The 18026-nt window shown below is 41.8% G+C and overlaps 1 protein-coding gene across 2 annotated transcripts in view; it reads left to right on the forward strand.

The window, feature by feature from the left end:
- The first annotated feature begins 371 nt into the window (after positions 1-371).
- brap (BRCA1 associated protein) overlaps positions 372-18026 on the forward strand; it is a 41679-nt gene continuing 24024 nt past the window's right edge. Inside the window, exons 1-3 of one of the 2 annotated variants that reach the window (XM_059988122.1) lie at positions 372-452; positions 10627-10791; positions 11985-12216. In XM_059988122.1, coding sequence (XP_059844105.1) covers positions 10635-10791; positions 11985-12216 — 389 coding nt within the window. In that variant the 5' untranslated portion in view covers positions 372-452; positions 10627-10634. Of the gene's footprint in view, positions 453-5940; positions 6141-10626; positions 10792-11984; positions 12217-18026 lie in introns of those variants that run through there. The other variant, XM_059988121.1, reaches the window with a different exon arrangement.

The raw sequence follows: 18026 nt of genomic DNA on the forward strand, positions 1-18026 counted from the left end.
CCAGAGCATCGGAATTCGGGGTTCAATCCCAGCATCCTTTGTAAGGAATCTACGCGTCCTCCCCTCCCAGTGCTCTGGGTTTCCTCCCACAGTCCGGTTAGTAGGTTAATTGATCATCGCTTATTGTCTCATGATTCGGCTAGGGTTAAATCAGGGGGTCCCTGGGTATTGTGGCTCAAAGGACTGAAGGCCTGCTGTGAATAAATAAAATAAATAAAAATCCTGTGATCTCAGGAAATACACTGGTGAATTTTTATGAAGAGTGAACCTTTAGCCAATCAAAATGCAGAAATTTTCCACATTATGAAGTCACTATGTAAATGTAATACTTAACCATATGACATTATCACTTCCATCATGGAGCTCCAGCATATCAGATTTACCAGCCACACCAGGAAACTCTCAACGAAAAAATAAAAAAAACACAAGGAGGACTTCAGGTTTGGTTAAAGGTAATAGTTAATGAAAAACTACATTCAATTACTCAAATATAATTCCTGGCTTAATCAGTGTTTGAACATTACCACTACGTTGTTTAAATAATTTATTGATGTGAGCTACAATGGTCCAGAAGTGACCCCTTCTGTCAGAAAATGAAATTACAGCAATGTCACACAATGGATGGAAGGCACAGAATCAGAATAAACTTTTGTAAAGAGTTGGAATGATAAAATTAGTAGTCTACCCAACAGAAGAGTTCTTGACATTCAGTTATTTACCATTCATTTTAAAGACTGGACGAGTGCAAAGTATTCAAGTTTGTCAGTAAGATGCTGACAAATACAAGTAGGGGGGAGGATAGTTGTAATTGGCAACAAGATATACTGTAGATCAAATGAGTGGACAAAACCTTGGCAAATATAGAAAAGAGTGAGGTCATGCACTTCAGGAAGGGGAAACAAAAAAAGACAAATAATTAGCTAAATGGAGAGAAATCTTGGAGGCAGTCTTTCTGAAAGAGAGTCATAAGAATAATTCCTGAGATGAGAAGGTTGTCCTATCATGAGTGGCTACTGGAGTTGGATCTGCATTCCTTGTATGGAATAAACATACAAGATTGCAATATATATACAACTTAAGTGTGTAGTAATATCTTTCTGCAGAGGGTTGAGAATCTCTGAAATTCTTTCCTCCAATGATTGTGGAGGAAGATAAAGTTTTGGAGAGATTGGGGAATTCAGGGTTGTGAGGAACTGGCAAGGAAGAGCAGTGAAGTCTTGAGTACTGGAGCAGTCTTGAGGAGCCTAGTAGTTTACTCCAGCTATTATTTATTTTGTTCTTAAACATTACAAGGATTAAGGAGAGACAGGTGCAGTGGAGTGGTAGGTGAATGGTATTAGACTAGGTATGTTTGCAATTGAACTGCGGAAACATCTATTCAGAGATATGAAGAACAACCATAAATTAGAGTCAAGTTTGCTGAAAAGCCTTGGAGGATATTGTTATTAACTGTTTCAAGACAAAGAAAATGATAATGCAATGCAAATTCTCAGTCTGCACCCACAGTTTGGTTGAAGGGATCAAACATGCACATGAAACTACACGTAATCTGTCGAGATGAGGACATAGAGAAGCTTCATAAGGAGCACAATGTGGAAAATAAGTGATTATCCACCATGAAAAAGAAAAGATAGAAATGCTGTATTGTTTTAAATGTGAGACTTTGGGAAATTTTGATATTCAAGGAGACCAGGGTATCCCTGTACAAAATTGTAGATGCGGCAGGTAATGAAGAATGCAATTGGTGTGTTTCAGTACAAAAGTATTTATTTATTGAGATATAGTGCAGAATAGGCCCTTCTGGCCCTTCAAGTTGTGCCACCCAGCAGCTCTCTACTTCATCCTGATCTAATCACGGGTCAATTTACAATGACCAATTAACCAATCATTGGACTGAGGGAGGAAACTGGAGTTCCCAGACAAAACCCATGTGGTCATAGGGAGAACATACAAACTCCTTACAGGCAGCAGCAGTAATTGAACCCAGGTCACCTGTACTGTAAAGAGGTGACCTGATAGACATGTACAAGATTTTGAGAGGCATTAATTGTATGGATAATCAGAAGCTGGGATGGCTAGCACAAGAGGGCACAGTTTTAAGATGCTGGGGAGCAAGTACAGAGGAGATGTCAGGAGTAAGTTTTTTACGCAGAGAGTGGTGATTGCATGGAATGGGCTGCCGGTGACGGTGGTGGAGGCGAATATGATAGGTTTTATTAACAGACTCCTGGATAGGTACACAGAGTTTAGAAAAATAGAGGGCTATGGGTAATCCTAGGTAATTTCTAAGGGAAGAACATGTTCGGCACAGCTTTGTGGGCTGAAGGGCCTGTATTAGGGTTTCTATGTTGTGATAACCACTATACTACCGTGCCACCCTAAATATATAGATATTCATAATTATACGTAGCCTTGCGGAGACCACACATGGAATATTTTGTACAATTTTGGTCACCTTCCCTAAAAAAAACATACTGGCTATAGAGGAAGTACAGCAATAATTCAAAGGATGCTGGGCTTGTCATATGAGGAGAAGTTGACAAAACAAGGCCTCAGTTCTCTAAATTCTAGAGGAGTAAGAAGATGTTCCCAAAACGTTGTGTGTGTGTCTTTTGGCTCTTGTACCCCCTCCCTGATGGTAGTATTGAGAAGAGGGCATGTCCTGGGTGATGGGAATCTTCAATGATCAATGTGTCTTCTTCACCCATTGCATTTTGAAGATGACCTTGATGTTGGGGAGGCTAGTGCTCATGATGGAACTGCCTGAGTTTACAACATTCTATGGCTTTTACCAATCATGTGCATTGACATCTCCTCAAACTCCTAATGAAATATAGCCGCTGGCATGCCTTCTTTGCAATTGCATCAATATGTTGGACTCAAAATAGATCTTCAGAGATGTTCTGGTAGGACAGCGGTGCGTTCGAACGCAGCAACCTCTCAGGAGCCAACCAAAGGCACTGTTTTCTTTGTAAAATTTGTTTTTTTATGATTGAGAGACAATTCTACTCCAAGAACTTTGGGTACTGCAGGGCTACTCCATCAGTGAGCTGCTCGTTGATGAGAGTAGCTGGCCGAGATGTCGAAGGGGCTGGCCAGAATGCTGGGGAAACAGCTGGTTGGGATGGAGCTGGCCGCGATATCAGGAAAGGAGCCAGCTGGGATGTCAGAGAAGCCCATCGGGATGTCGGGAAAGAAACTGCTTTCAGTTCAGAGGAACTGACCTGGCTGTAGACCATGTTGCTGACTGCTACTCACAAGCATCGGACTTGGTGCGTGAAGGCAGCATGAGTGGGAGATTATCTCGGACATTTCATTTACGCTCACAAGTAGACAGTGATAATGTAAGCAACTGCAGATCTGTTACCCTCGTCTGGTGGTGTGACAGATGACATGGTAGCTCAGTAGCCTTGGTTATAGTGAGAACTAGGCCTCAAGCCCCAGGCTTGCCTACTGGTGCAGACCAGGTGAGGAAATGTGTCCATCAGTGCTGCCCTCCTGTGTTCAAGTGGTGGAATGACAGGCTGGATTGCATGCATCTGTGAGACTGTACCATCAATTGTGGGACACGTTGCTCAGGGTCTCGGACTACATATATGTTTTTTTTAGGTGAACATGCTTCTTTGCTTGCTGTTTTGAATGTTGCTTGCTATTCTGAATATTTCTCGCTATTTTATATATGTTTGCCCGCTGTTCAGAATGTGCTTTTTTGTGTGTTTTACACCTTGGCCCCGGGGGTATGCTGTCTCATTCGGCTGTATCTATGGATGGTTGAATGATAATTAAACTTGATTTGATTTGTCACCAAGGAACTTACCCTTTCCACTGCTGATCCCTCAATGAGGACTGGTGTGCGTTCCCTCAACTTACCCTTCCTGAAGTCCACAATCAATTTTTTGGTCTTGTTGCAACAATTTTTTGGTGTTGGTGACATCACCGAACCAGCTGATTATCATGCTCCTGTACACCTCTCTGTCACCATCAAAAATTCTGCCAACAGTAGCATCATCAGCAAATTTATAGGTGGGATTTGAGTTGTGCCTAGCCACGCAGCCAAGAGTGCCCAGAGAGGAGCAGCAGGCGAAGCGTGCACCCTTGTGAAGTGCCTGTGTGGAGGAAATGTTATTTCTGATCCACACTGACTGATCTCCCAATGAGATCCAGGCACAGAGGGAGGTACAGAGGCCCGGGTTTTGAAGCTTGTTGACTGGTGCTGAAGTAATGATGGTGTTGAACGCTAAGCTGTTGTAGGTCTCACTGTTGTCCAGGTGGTCAAGATGTCCAGGTTAATTTTCTAAACAGCGAGGAAATTCAAAAATCGGAGCTGCAAAAGAATCCTTAAAGGTTAATTTGCAGGTTGAGTTGCTGGTAAGGCAGATAAATGTAATGTTGGCATTCATTTCGAGAGGACTTGAATATAAGAGCAAGAATGTGATGCTGAGGCTTTATAAGGCACTGATCAGAGCACTCCTGGGGTATTGTGAGGACTGTTGGTAGAATTTTTGATATGACAAGGAGGCGTACAGGAGCATGATAATCAGCTGGCTCAGTGATGTCACCAAAGTGCTGTTGCAACAGCAAGACCAAGAAATTGATGGTGCTGGCATTGGAGAGGGTCCAGAGGAGGTTCACAAAAATGCAAGGGTTAATGTATGAAGAGCATTCAATGGGTCTGGGCCAGTACTCACTGGAGTTTAGAAGAATGAGGAGGATCTCATTGAAACATTGAAAGGCCTAGATAGAGTGGATGTGGAGAGGATATTTCCTATAGTGCAGCAGGAGTCTAAGATCAGAGGTCACAGCCTCACAAAAGAGGGACATCCATTTAGAACGATGAAGAGGAATTTCTTTAGCTAGAGAGTGGTAAATCTATGGAATTCATTGCCACAGATGGCTGTGGAGGTCAAGTCATTGATTATATTTAAAATGGAGGTTGATAGGTTCTTTATTAGTCAGTGTCAAAGGTTATGGGGAGAATGGGGTTGACAAGGATAATAAATCAGCCATGATGGAATGGTAAAGCAAACTTGATAGGTTGAATGGCCTAATTCTACCCCTATGTCTTATGGTCCAAGGCTTAGTGGGAGATCCTGCCTCCACCTATTGTGGCAGCAGGCAAGTTGCAGTGGGTCCAGGTCCTTGCTTAGGCTGGAGTTAATTATAGCCATGACCGACCTCTCAAAGCACTCCATCACAGTCGATGTGACCGATAGTCATTGAGACAGCCCACCCTGGTCTTCTTGGGCTTTGGTATGATTGATGCCCTCTTGAAGCAGGTGGGAATCTCTGATTGAAGTACTGAAAGATTGGAGGTGGCCTTGAACACTCCAGCCAGTTGGTTGGCTTACCGGCTACACCATCAGGGCCGGGCACCTTGAGAGCATTCACCTTCTTGAATGTCGGCCTCTGAGACAGATATCACAGGGCTGCCAGACGTTACAGGAATTCACACGGTTTTATTTTCCTTTTCATGAAAGGTGTTCAGGCAGGAAGGTGAGCTGAGGCCAAATTCAGATGAGCTCTGATCTTAATGAATGTTGGAGGAGGTCAAAGTGACCTAACAGGCCACTCCTGATTCTTTTTCACATGTTTTGTACCAAAAAAAAGGACTTTAAGTGGAGGGAATTGGGGCCAGAGTTGGCAGCAAGTATTATACCAAGCACAGATCGATATTCATCCTACCTTTCAATGTGTGTTGTAGTGACAATCAGAAGCTGGCTATGAGCCGGTAGGGAGAAGGTCCATCACTTCAGTAAGTTTCATTTCCCTGGCTATGGGGAGGAAAAAAGACTCTCACCGCTCATTTACCTTCCTCTCCTCCCACCTTCCTCCCCTTCTTTTCCCATTCATCCCTTGCCATGATCTTCACTCCCTCCCACAGCTGCTCCTGGGTTGCCAGGGAAGCGGCGGCGCGTCAGCGGGGTCAGAGGTGAGCTTGCCGGAAGTGGAAGGGCCCCGTCCCGGTGTTCAGTGTTGCCGCCACTTGGGGCTCCGGGCTGGATGCTGTCGCTGCCGTTCGTTTATTTTATTTTTAGCCCGATCAGCAGATCCGCGGGTTTAACATATGAGCGTTTCACTGGTCGCCATACGTCTGGAGCTAGCGAACCACTCGCTCCATCCGGAGGGTTTCGAGTATAGCGGTGAGTGGCGGCCTGGGTGGGACCGGGAGCCGAGTGGGCTGGGTGATGGGTGATGGGTTCGGAGCGCTGACGCAGTGGTCATCGCTGCTCCAGAGACATGATGGAGTTTCAATCCCCTCTTCCGAGCTGAATTCTGAAATTACAGACTGTAGAACCCAGTGACTGACTTCCAGAGTAACGCAGCATAAATTCTGAGACACAAGGCACGGCAGATGTTGGAATCTGGACCAAGTTACACCTGTGGGAGGAAAGGAATAGTCTACATTTCAGGTCAAAATCCTGCATCACAATTCAAATTATGACCATTTTGTACAACAGGTTTCGTTTTGTTCTAATTATGTTTTTCTTTAATTGTTTTCTCTTGTATCATTTTACATAATTTGTTTATTTTTTTCTTCTGAAGTTGGTGTTTCAGGTGTTGTGTGCCTGTGATGCTGCTGGCAAGGAAATTTTTCATTGCATTTGTATAGATGTGAACTTGTGACTGAATTTGAAATTCTGATACCTGATAAAAACAAGTTTCTGTAAAGTGGACAAAATTTTAAGAAAAGTTCAAAGAGGTGTGAGTTTTTTTAAAAAAAACTTGTGTTAAGGAGAGGAATACTTGAATCTGAATCCGTGTTAATGTGAGCGGTGGAGTTCCCGCAGTCATAACTTGCTGCCAGCTGGGTAGCAACAGTAGAATGGGCCAGACTTGCTGAAATATGATTCAGTCTCCGCAGTCCTCCGGAAGAGGGAGATCTTTTAAATTCCCTGTAATTCTCTGAGATAAATTGCTTCTTGTCTCGTTTTATTAAAACAGAAGAATAAAGCACATCAGATAAATTTCCAAGCGGTTTATGAGGAGCCCATAAAAATATTGTTGCAGGTGAGGAGAACAAGAAATGAGTCAGCAAATATTAATAAAAGAAAAAGAGAGTTATTGTTCTTCTTGTTCCCAAGGTTCTCCCTATTGAAAACCCATACTGCTGTTGTAGAAATGTGAGGGAGTGATAGAGAGACACTAGGGTATGGTGGTGATGGTCTGACTGAAGGAAGAAGGAAATGTGGAGGCAGAAGAAGAGCAGGCTAAGAATGGGCTTGGGAAAGAGGGAAGCTAAAGGAGGGAATAAGACCATAAGACATAGGAGCAAAATCAGGCCATTCAGCCCATCGAGTCCGTCATGGTTGATCTTGGATCCCACTCAACTCCATACCCACCTTCTCACCATATCCTCTGATGCCCTGACCAATCAGGAAACGATTAACTTCTGCCTTAAATATACGCACAGACTTGGCCTCCACCGCAGTCCGGTTAATAGAGCATTCCACAGATTTACTACACTCTGGCTTAAAAAAAATTCCTGCTTCCTTCTGTTCTAGAGGGATAGGCAGTACCATGGAAGTCTTCAAAATGAGAGCAAGAGTCATTAAATATAAAGGCTGTGCTCTCAAGTGTACCCCCACCATAGGAATCATGCTCTCCACATTCACCCTATTTAGTTCTTTCAGTGAGCTCCCTCAGCATTCTTCTAAATTCCAGTGAGTACAGGTCCAAAGCTGCCAAATGATCCTCATATGTTAACCCCTTTGTTCCCAGAATCATCCTCGTGAACCTCCTCTGGACTCTCTCCAATATTTGTTGGGATGATGAGGAAGTGGGGCCAAAGAAGAGGGTGTAGATAGGAGCATGTATACCTCTATCTATAATTGGTGTGCGTCCTAGGCTAATGTAGATTAAAAGCAATCAAACACAGCTGTCTTCTGCTCTGTCATGTACTGGAATGAAAGCAAGCTTAGAAAGAAAGAAATACTGGGATGGGGGTAATATATAATCATGTATTTGAGAAAATACGATGGGTTAAGAATGAAATGCCTACTATGTTATCTGGTAGTGGATGAAGAATCAGCCTTTAGACTGTGAAGAATGGGCAAGTACATTGAAACACCAGCAACTAACGTTATTCTCCGAGGAATGTAGATTTACTGCATGTGCAAGTATATTCACGCAGCTTTCCAGTCAATGCGCTTTTGAGCAGATGCTAGATCGGTTACTGCAGTCAGAGCTTCTGCAGGTGCCAGAGCTGCACCAGTGACATCCTAGTAATAGGTTGTATTTTGCTTTGTTCGGGATGGGCAGTGCCATGGGAGTCTTCAATAGTCATTAAATATAATTGTAACTTTGAAACCACACCCAGGTAATTTAATGCTTTCCTTCAATAGCTGAATGAGACTTGAAGGACAGATGATATGAAGTTTTTTGTTTCCAGGAGCTACTCAGAATCAGGTTTATTATCACCGGCATGTGTCATGAAATTTGTTAACTTAGCAGCAGCAGTTCAATGCAATACATAATCTATATAAAAGAAAAACAAAATAAAATAATAATAAGTAAATCACAGTATACGTATATTGAATAGATTAAAAATCGTGCAAGAAACAAATAATATATATTTAAAAAATGAGGTAGTGTTCAAGGGTTCAATGTCCTTTTAGGAATCGGATGGCAGAGGGGAAGAAGCTGTTCCTGAATCGCTGAGTGTGTGTCTTCAGGCTTCTGTACCTCCTCCCTGATGGTAACAGTGAGAAAAGGGCATGCCCTGGGTGCTGGAGGTCCTTAATAATGGATGCTGCCTTTCTGAGACCCCACTCCTTGAAGATGTCCTGGGTACTTTGTAGGCTGGTACCCAAGATGGGGCTGAATAAATTTACAACCCTCTGCAGCTTCTTTCCTTCCTGTGCAGTAGCCCCCCCCCCCCACCACCACCACCCCCCATACCAGACAGTGCTGCAGTCTGTCAGAATGCTCTCCACGGTACATCTGTAGAAGTTTTTGAATGCATTTGAGTGCTGCATGTTTGGATTCTGAAAAATCAAGTTCTGCCATTTTGTTAGTCCATCATGCAACCAATGCTAAGCAATTTTTAAATGTGTTCATTTGTGAGGTGTAGATGTCATTGGTAATACTGGCATTTATTGTCTGTTACTCATTGCCTGTGAACTGAAAAGTTTGTTCAGAGCAAACCACATCGGTGTACACAACACGCAATTAGACCAGGTTGGGTAAGTTTCCCCAAGAGACGATGTGGTGATTTTTATAACAATCTTGTAGTTTTCTCTGATTTTAACAAAGACATGACTATCTACATTTGAATGTGTCTCTATGTTCAATACTTTGTCCATGGGTGTGACCCCATTGCTACTGTAGCTCAAGGTAAATTAAGAATTCGTAATGGATAACTACAAAATAAATGGTTGTGTTGTCAAACTGTTTCCTTCCATGTTGTCACTAGGTTTTAGAAAAGCACACTTCATGTGTCCAAAAAGTTTCAGGTGGTATCCACTTGCACAATGCAAAAACCTCCATTGACAATGGCTTCATAAAACATTGGCTATATTTCAAGAGAAAGCTGAGTTATATAATAGAACGATTAAGCTAATGACATAAGCCACCGCCTGCAAGGAGTTTGTACATTCTCCCCGTGACCGTGTGGGTCTCCTCCCATAGTCCAAAGACGTACTGGTTGATCGGTTAATTGGTCATTATAAATTGTCCCGTGATTAGGCTTGGGTTGCTGGGTGAAAGGCCGACTTCACGATGTATCTCAATAAATAAATTAAAAAATGAGTTACTTGTGTATCCCAGGATAGCAAAGTTAGAGCAGACAATTTAAATATTTTTTTTCTCCGGTGTGTTAGCACTGGTCTGCTTTCGTAAGTTGGAAAGTAGGCTGTTTGCAAAGCATAAGCTTGATTAAAACAATTGAAGTATTAAGTAACAGTAGGTTATGATTTATAGTCGTGAAACAGAATGTTAGGGTTGCTAGGAGAAGTGAATTTGTATGCAAGGTAAACAAATTAAGAGAGAATTGAATCTTGGCGGAATGCTCCACTGACTATTGAGGTTTGGCTTAGTAATTCTTTAGGGTCATTTATTTCATCTGTGCGCTTTCTACCTGACCATGTTTGCTGAAGTGTATTGCCTATGGGGAAAGAAAGGAGTAGGAGCATTCATATCACAAATACAGCCAGTGTTTTTTGTTGTTGCTTAATTTCAGCTTGCTTTAACTAACAAGAAATTATATACATTCTCTTCATTGAAACCTACTGGGTGTTGGATGGGGAGAGGTGGTTTCCTATCGTAAGGGAAACCAGAGAACGCAACCTCAGAATAGGGGGGGGGGGGGGGGTGTTCATTTAGAATGGCAATGAGGAGGAATTTCTTTCGCCAGAGAGTGATGGATCTATGGAACTCGTTGCCATAGGTGGCTGTGGAGGCCAAGTGACTGGGTATATTTAAGATAGATTCTTGATTAGTTGGAGCGTGAAGGGTAATGGGGAGAAGGCAAGAGAGGGGCTGAGAGGGAAAATAAGTCAGCCAGCCATGATGAAATGGCAGAGCAGACTCATTGGGTCATATGGTCTAATTCTGCTCCTATATCTTATGGTCTTAATAATGAATATAAAAATACAAAATATGACTCTGCTTTGTTTTCTGCCTGCTTAGCTCTCAATATGGCGGATGATGAGGGTAAAGAGAAGAAATCATTAAGTTCAGCAAAGTTGTTGCTGGAGGGTAAAACAACTGGAGAGAAATCCACTATTTTGCATCAGCATATTGGTCGTCGAGAGATGAGAGACATGGTAATTGAAACTATAACCTCCAGCAAAGGTACAGTAAATAACAGTGCAATGTGTGAATATAGAAAAATAATACTTAGCAAGTCCTGGAGAAAAATGTAGCTGTGGCGGCAAAAATGGATACAAAGTTAAAACAAAACAATTTTGCTACCAACCTGCAACCCCACAGAGTTGTTATATTTACTTTTCACGCCCACGGCTCCGATGATTGCTCCAAAGAGTCACGTTCCCTTTTTCAATCTTTTATTGGCAATTAGCAAACATTCATATAATTCATATTCTGTGTGGTCTTCAAGAATAAAAAACTGCCTACTTACGGCGCACAGAACAAACACCATATACAAAATTCCATGCGCCAATTGCGACAAGAATTATATTGGACAGACTGGTAGGAAGCTATCAACAAGGGTACATGAACACCAACTGGCTGTAAACCGTCATGACCAACTTCCCCTTGTATCATTCGACTGGACCAATGTCACTATCCTAGCCCAAGCCCCTCAACAACAAGCCCAAGAATTCTTAGAGGCTTTGTTCTCCACACAGAATTCTACAAACATGTCAAAATGAACCCAGTTTACATCCCACTTCAGCATCAAGTCATCAATCCAGAGCCAAAAGCTAATTCACACCTGATTACACACGTCAATCAATGGGGACATGTTAATCCTACATAATGGTTGGTTGACTAACACAGCCTGGACAACAATTATCACAATTAATTTTAATGAACCAATCGCGGATTACATAATCGGTAACCAATAGAAATGGCACATATACCCACACACACAAACGGACTAATCACAGGACATGTAAAAGACAGACAATGTAGATTACCAGCATTTCATTCAAAGTTGCACTCATGATGTTGCCTAGCTGGGTAACGAAATGTCTGCAAGCTAGCAAGCCAGCTCAGCGAGCCATTTGACAACAACATCCTCAACCTGAGCTACAGATCTTTTCCAACATCCTAAAAGGTTGTAAAGATGAGAATAGAAGGCAAATCTCACAAGATATAACAGAGTATCTTTGATCTGTAAACTGAATCATCCAGTCTATACATAATTTATTAGATATCTGATTTTGACATGGCTGCTATGTTGCTCCTTATTTGTTAAACCTGTGAGTTATGTTCACCAGATCTTTGCCTCTTGAATTCTTTGTGCTTTTTTGATTTGTAGGTTTTTTTTCCATGAGTGCCCTGACAAATTTGTGTCTTTACAGACAAAGATACTGTGGAATCTGCACTGAAGCCTGATCAAAAGACAACGAATAGTACTGACCCCATGGAGAAAACAAGTACCATTGATCCAAATGACAAGAGTAAATTGTACAAAGACCAGAGTGGGAATGCACCAGACTCTCCATCTAAACAGCTGCCTGATCAAATCTCATTCTTCAGTGGAAATTCATCGGTTGAAGTAGTACATGGAATCATGCACCTCTACAAAACTGAGTGAGAACTTTAAAAATTATCTTGTCTTCATAAGTTGGGGCATAGAATATACGAGGATGGATACGAGCAAGGCCAAATTCAGAGTAAGGAGGATGAAAGGAGGTGGGCAGTCGGTGCTAGTGTACCCCTGTGGCCATTCGCTTCAACAATTGGTATGCCGCTTTGGACTCTGTAGCAGGGGGATGACTGAGCAGAGGAAAGCCACGGGGTCAGTTCTCTGGCTCTGTGGCCCAGAAGGGAAGAGGGGAGAAGAGCTGAACTGTAATTATAGGGAATTTGTTGGTTTGGGAACAGAAAAGAGGCTCTGTGGATGAGAATGAGATCCCCGGATGGTTTGTTGCTGCCCCGGATGCCAGGGCCAGGGACACCACAGATCAAGTCCTCAGCATTCTTAAATGGGAGGGTTGACAGCTAGAGATCATGATGCACGTCCATATCAATGACATGAGTATGATGTGTGATGAGGTTTTGCAGAGGGAGTTCAGGGAGTGGGGTGATAAATCCCCAGGGCCTGGCAATGTGTTCTCTCGGACCCTGTGAGAGGCTAGTGCAGAAATTGCAGAGGCCCTAGCAGAGATATTTAAAACTTCCTCAGCCACGGGTGAGATGCTGAAGAATTGGAGGATAGCTAACGTTGTTCTGTTGTTTAAGAGGGGCTCTAAGAATAAGCCAGGAAATTAGAGGCTGGTGAGCCTGACACCAGTAGTGGGAAAATCATTGGAAGGTAATGTAAGAGATCAGGTAGAGGTATTTTAGATAGAGAAGGACTGACTAGGGATAGTCAACGTGGCTTTGTGCATGGTGGGTCATGTTGAACTGATCTTACAGACTTTTTCAAGGAAGTTACCAGGAAAGTTGATAAAGGCAGGACAGTGGACGTTGCCTACATGGACTTCAGCAAGGCCTTTGATAAGGTCTTAAATTGGAAGTTGGTCAAGAAAGTTGAGTTGCTTGGCATTCAAAATGAGGTAGTAAATTATATTCGCAAACACGAGGAAATCTGCAGATGCTGGAAATTCAAACAACACACACAAAATGCTGGTGAAACACAGCAGGTCAGGCACCATCTATAGGGAGAAGCACTGTCGACGTTTCGGGCTTAGACCCTTCATCAGGACTAACTGAAAGAAAAGATAGTAAGAGATTTGAAAGTTGAGGGGGGAATCCGAAATGATAGGAGAAGGCAGGAGGAGGAGGGGTGAAGCTAAGAGCTGGAAAGTTGATTGGCAAAAGGAATACTAGCTGGAGAAGGGAAAGGATCATGGGACGGGAGGCCTAGGGTGAAAGAAAGGGGGAGGGGAGCACCAGAGGGAGATGGAGAACAGGCAAAGAGTGATTGTGAGAGGGGCAGAGAGAGGGAAAAAAAGGAAGGGGGTGGAATAAATAAATCAGGGATGGGGTGAGGAGGGGCATTAACGGAAGTTAGAGAAATCAATGTTCATGCCATCAAGTTGGAGGCTACCCAGACGGAATATAAGGTGTTGTTCCTCCAACCTGAGTGTGGCTTCATCTTGACAGTAGAGGAGGCCATGGATAGACATATCAGAATGGGAATGGGACGTGGAATTAAAATGTGTGGCCACTGGGAGATACTGCTTTCTCTGGCAGACAGAGTGTAGGTGTTCAGTGAAACAGTCTCCCAGTCTAACATTGGCTTAATGGGAAAAGCCAAAGAGTGGTTGTAGATGGTTGCTGCTCTGACTAGAGGCCTGTGCCCCAGTGATCAGTGCTGGGTCCATTGTTGTTTGTCATTTTTATCAGTGATCTGGATAGTGTAGAAAACTGGATCAGCATATTTGCAGATGACATCAGTATTGGGGTGTAGTGGGCAGTGAGGAAGACCTTCAAAGCTTGCAGCAAGATCTGGACCAAAATGGCAGATGGAAGTTAATGCAGACCAGTGTGAGGTTTGCACTTTGGGAGGACCAACCAGGGTAGGTCCTATACCATGGGCGGTAGGGTACTGAGGAATGTGGTCGAACAGAGGGATCTGGGAATACAGATCCATAATTCCTCGAAAGTGGCATCACAGTTAGAAGGCTTTAGGCACATTAACCTGCATAAATCAGTGTATTGAGTACAGGAGTTGGGACGTTATGTTGCAATTGTATAATGCAATTTGAAATTGGTGAGGCCTAATTTGGAGTACCGTGTCTAGTTTTAGTCCACAGGAAAGATGTAAATAAGATTGAAAGAGTGCAGAAAAAACTTACAAGGATGTTGCTGGGACTTGAGGACCTGAGTTATAGGGAAAGATTGAATAAGTTAGGACTTTATTCTGTAGAATGTAGACGATTGAGGAGAAACTTGATAGCGGTATTGTAAAATTATGAGGGGTATAGATAGGATCATTGCAAGCAAGCTTTTCTCACTGAGGTTGGCTTAGTTGACAACTAGAGGTCATAGGTTAAGAGTTGAAGGGAAACTTCACTCAGATTGGTTAGAGTGTGGAACGAGTTGCTAGTGCAAGTCATGCATGCAGAGTTGATGTTAACGTCTAAGAGAAATTTGAATAGGTACATGGATGGGAGGGCTGTGGAGGGTTGTGGTCCGGAAGCATTCATTTCAAGAGGACTAGAATATAAGATCGAGGACACAATGTTTTATAGTGGTTTCAATTAATAGTACTTGGATGAGAGGGATGGTAGATGGAACTGGGCAGAAAACCAGGTTGGCATGGACTAGATTAGCTGAAGGGCCAGTTTCCATACTCTAGTATTCAATGACTAATGATACAACTTCTTAAAACGTTGGTAAGGCCACATTTTGGGTATTCTGTGCAATTCTGGTTGCCATGCTATAAGAAGGAAGACATTATGCTGGGGACAGTTCAGAGGAGATTCACTGCGATGTTGACTGGATTGGAGCACTTTATTCTGTGCTTCGTTTCCCTGGAGGGGGGTGGGGTGTGACCTAATTAAATTGTGTAAGGTAGTAATGAGATTCACAGATAATTGAAATCTGTTTCACACAGTAGAGGTGTCTAAAACAAAAGGTCAGAGGAAGGAGTTATAAAGGAGATCTGAGAGAGAGGTTTTTTTCAACATGGTGAGTGGTTTATATCTGGAATGTATTGCCTGAGGTGGGGATGGAATTGGATACATGTACTAGACTTGAGTAAATTAGGTAGGCTTTGAATAGGCATATTGGTATTTATTTATATATTCATTATGCACATTTTATTCCATATTTGTCAGCTAGCCTCAAACTTTATTAGCTTTTTTTTAATTGTTGAATTGATTTTGTTACATTTCATGCATTAATCAACACACCACAGCAAATACCTAATACATTTAAATGTATATGATGAATAAGGTTGATCCCTGCAAGCTCATATGGTCCTAGTGAAGATAAATGGAACCAGAGTAGACATCATGGGTCAAAAGGCCCTTTCTGTTCTTTATAACTCTTAATCTTTGATATCTCATTTAAATATTGCTTTATGGTTTGTAAAATGCAGTCTTTCTTGTATTTCTTTTCCTGCTGGACTTGACATGCACTGCATCAAAGCAGTCCATGCAGTCGGAGACCTTTAGATATGAGAGCAATATTGGGGGTGTAGTGGACAGCAAGAAGGACTATCATGGCTTGCAGTGGGATCTGGACCAGTTGGAAAAATGGCAGATGGAATTTAATGCAGACAAGTGCGAGGTGTTGTACTTTGGTAGGACCAGCCAGGGTTGGTCTCACACAGTGAATGGTACGGCATTGAAGAATGTGGTAGAACAAAGGGATCTACAAATACAGGTCCATAATTCATTAAATGTGGTGTCACAGTGGATGGGGTCATAAAGCTTTTGGCATATTGGCCTTCATAAATCTAAAGTATTGGGTACAGGATGTTATGTTGTAGTTATAGAAGAGGCCTAATTTGGAGTATTGTGCAGTTTTGGTCACCTACCTACAGGAAAGATATAGAAAAGGTTGAAAGAGTACAGAGAAAATTTACAAGGATGTTGTTGGGCCTGGAGGACCTGACTTATAAGCAAAGATTGAATAAGTTAGGACTTTATTCCTTGAAATGTAGAAGATCAGTGGAGATTTGATTGAGGTGTACAAAATTATGAAGAGTATAGATAAAGGTAAATGCAAGCAGGCTTTTTCCCTTTTTCCGCTGAGGTTGGGTGGGTTTGCAACCAGAGGTCATGGGTTAAGGGTGAAAGGTGAAAAGTTTAAGGGGAACATGAGGGGAACATTCTTTACTCAAGGGCCGTGAGAATGTGGAATGAGCTGCCAGTGCAAGTGATGCATGAAAACTCATTTTAAACATTTAAGAGAAGTTTGGATTGGTACATGGATGATAGGTGTATGAAGGGCTATGGTCGTGGTGCAGGTTGATGAGAGTAGGCGGTTGAAATAGTTTGGCACAGACTAGGTGGGCTGAAGGGCTTGGTTTCTCTGCTGTACTTTTCTATGACCCTTAACTCCATATTTCTTTTTCATTCAGGCAGTCCATGTATGTACAAGAGTGAAATATAGTGACCTTAACAATATTGGAGAAATGTCATGCCAGTAGTTATGATGGCATTTCCTATTATTATTTTATTTTTTCTCAGCTGAAGCTGGCATAGCCAAGCACACTCGCTAGGAACTTTCAGACAATTCTAGTGGTGTTTAGTATTGTGGCTTTCTGAAGATTTACATAAATATGGCTGTGTATCCCTAATTGCTTAATGCTACTGTGTAGTGACTTTGGGATGATACCATTTGTGGATATTACTGTAGGGACAATGTACACCCCGTTCATGTTCCAGAGTCTTTCAATATCCTTTTCTTATTCAGTGTTATTTCTGCCCTTTTTCTCTTATTTAATTTCTGCGAGTTATCTGTGTTTGGAATGGCTATATCTATCAAGTTGTTCTTGTTTATCCTGTAATACTATTATTAAATGCTCAATTTACATCTGTTCCCATCAAATATCAAGAAAATACGGTGAATACGATGTCAACCTTTTGTAACTATTGATGGCAAGTAATAATTTAGTGTCTGCTGTTTTCTAATTCTTAGCAACAAAATAACCTTGATCCATTCTTGGGCCTTATATCTCCTCCTGTCTCACTTTTACTTGACATAATTTTAAAAGGCTATGTTGATTTTGATATCCCTTGCATTTATTTTCGTATTCTTTGGTTGCTCCTTTTATCCATCTTTCTGAAGTGCCTTCTGTCTGAAAATTCAGCAACTTTTTGGTGAGATATAATGGAATTCTTCTGTAATATTTGGAATTTTTTGTGACCTTCATTCTAATTTTGATGCAGAAGTGAACCAATTCTGTTGCTGGAACTGCCATTACATTTTCTGTAAAACAGCAAATGCTAATTAAGTTAAGGAACATCTGTGAAGAGAAATTATTAAGTTGTTAATTTTCCATAAGAAAATTATTTGTGTTTTCATTTTAAATTAATATAACTTTGTTACGCATTTATTTCAGGTTACTGTTAGCACTAGAACAGTTGTGGAACTGAGTGACTCTTGGCTTCAAACAATAACATAGTCAGGAAAAGCTCCTGTCATGAAGTTTGACAAAAGACAAAACCACGTTCTTAACCTTAATTTACGGTGCCTATAAAAGTAGTCCCTCCCTCCTCCACGGAGATTTTCATTTTTTATTGTCTTACAACATTGAATCACAGTGCATTTAATTTGCTTTTTTGACACTGATAACAGAAAAAGACACTTCTGTGTCAAAGTGAAAACAGATCTCTACAAAGAGAACTAAATTAATTACAAATATGAAACACAAGATAATTGATTGCATAAAATTTTACCCTCCTCTTTAACATGACAGACCAGATCATCACTGGTGCCAC

Source organism: Hypanus sabinus, chromosome 13 (assembly GCF_030144855.1).
Source record: "Hypanus sabinus isolate sHypSab1 chromosome 13, sHypSab1.hap1, whole genome shotgun sequence".
Lineage (NCBI taxonomy): Eukaryota > Metazoa > Chordata > Chondrichthyes > Myliobatiformes > Dasyatidae > Hypanus > Hypanus sabinus.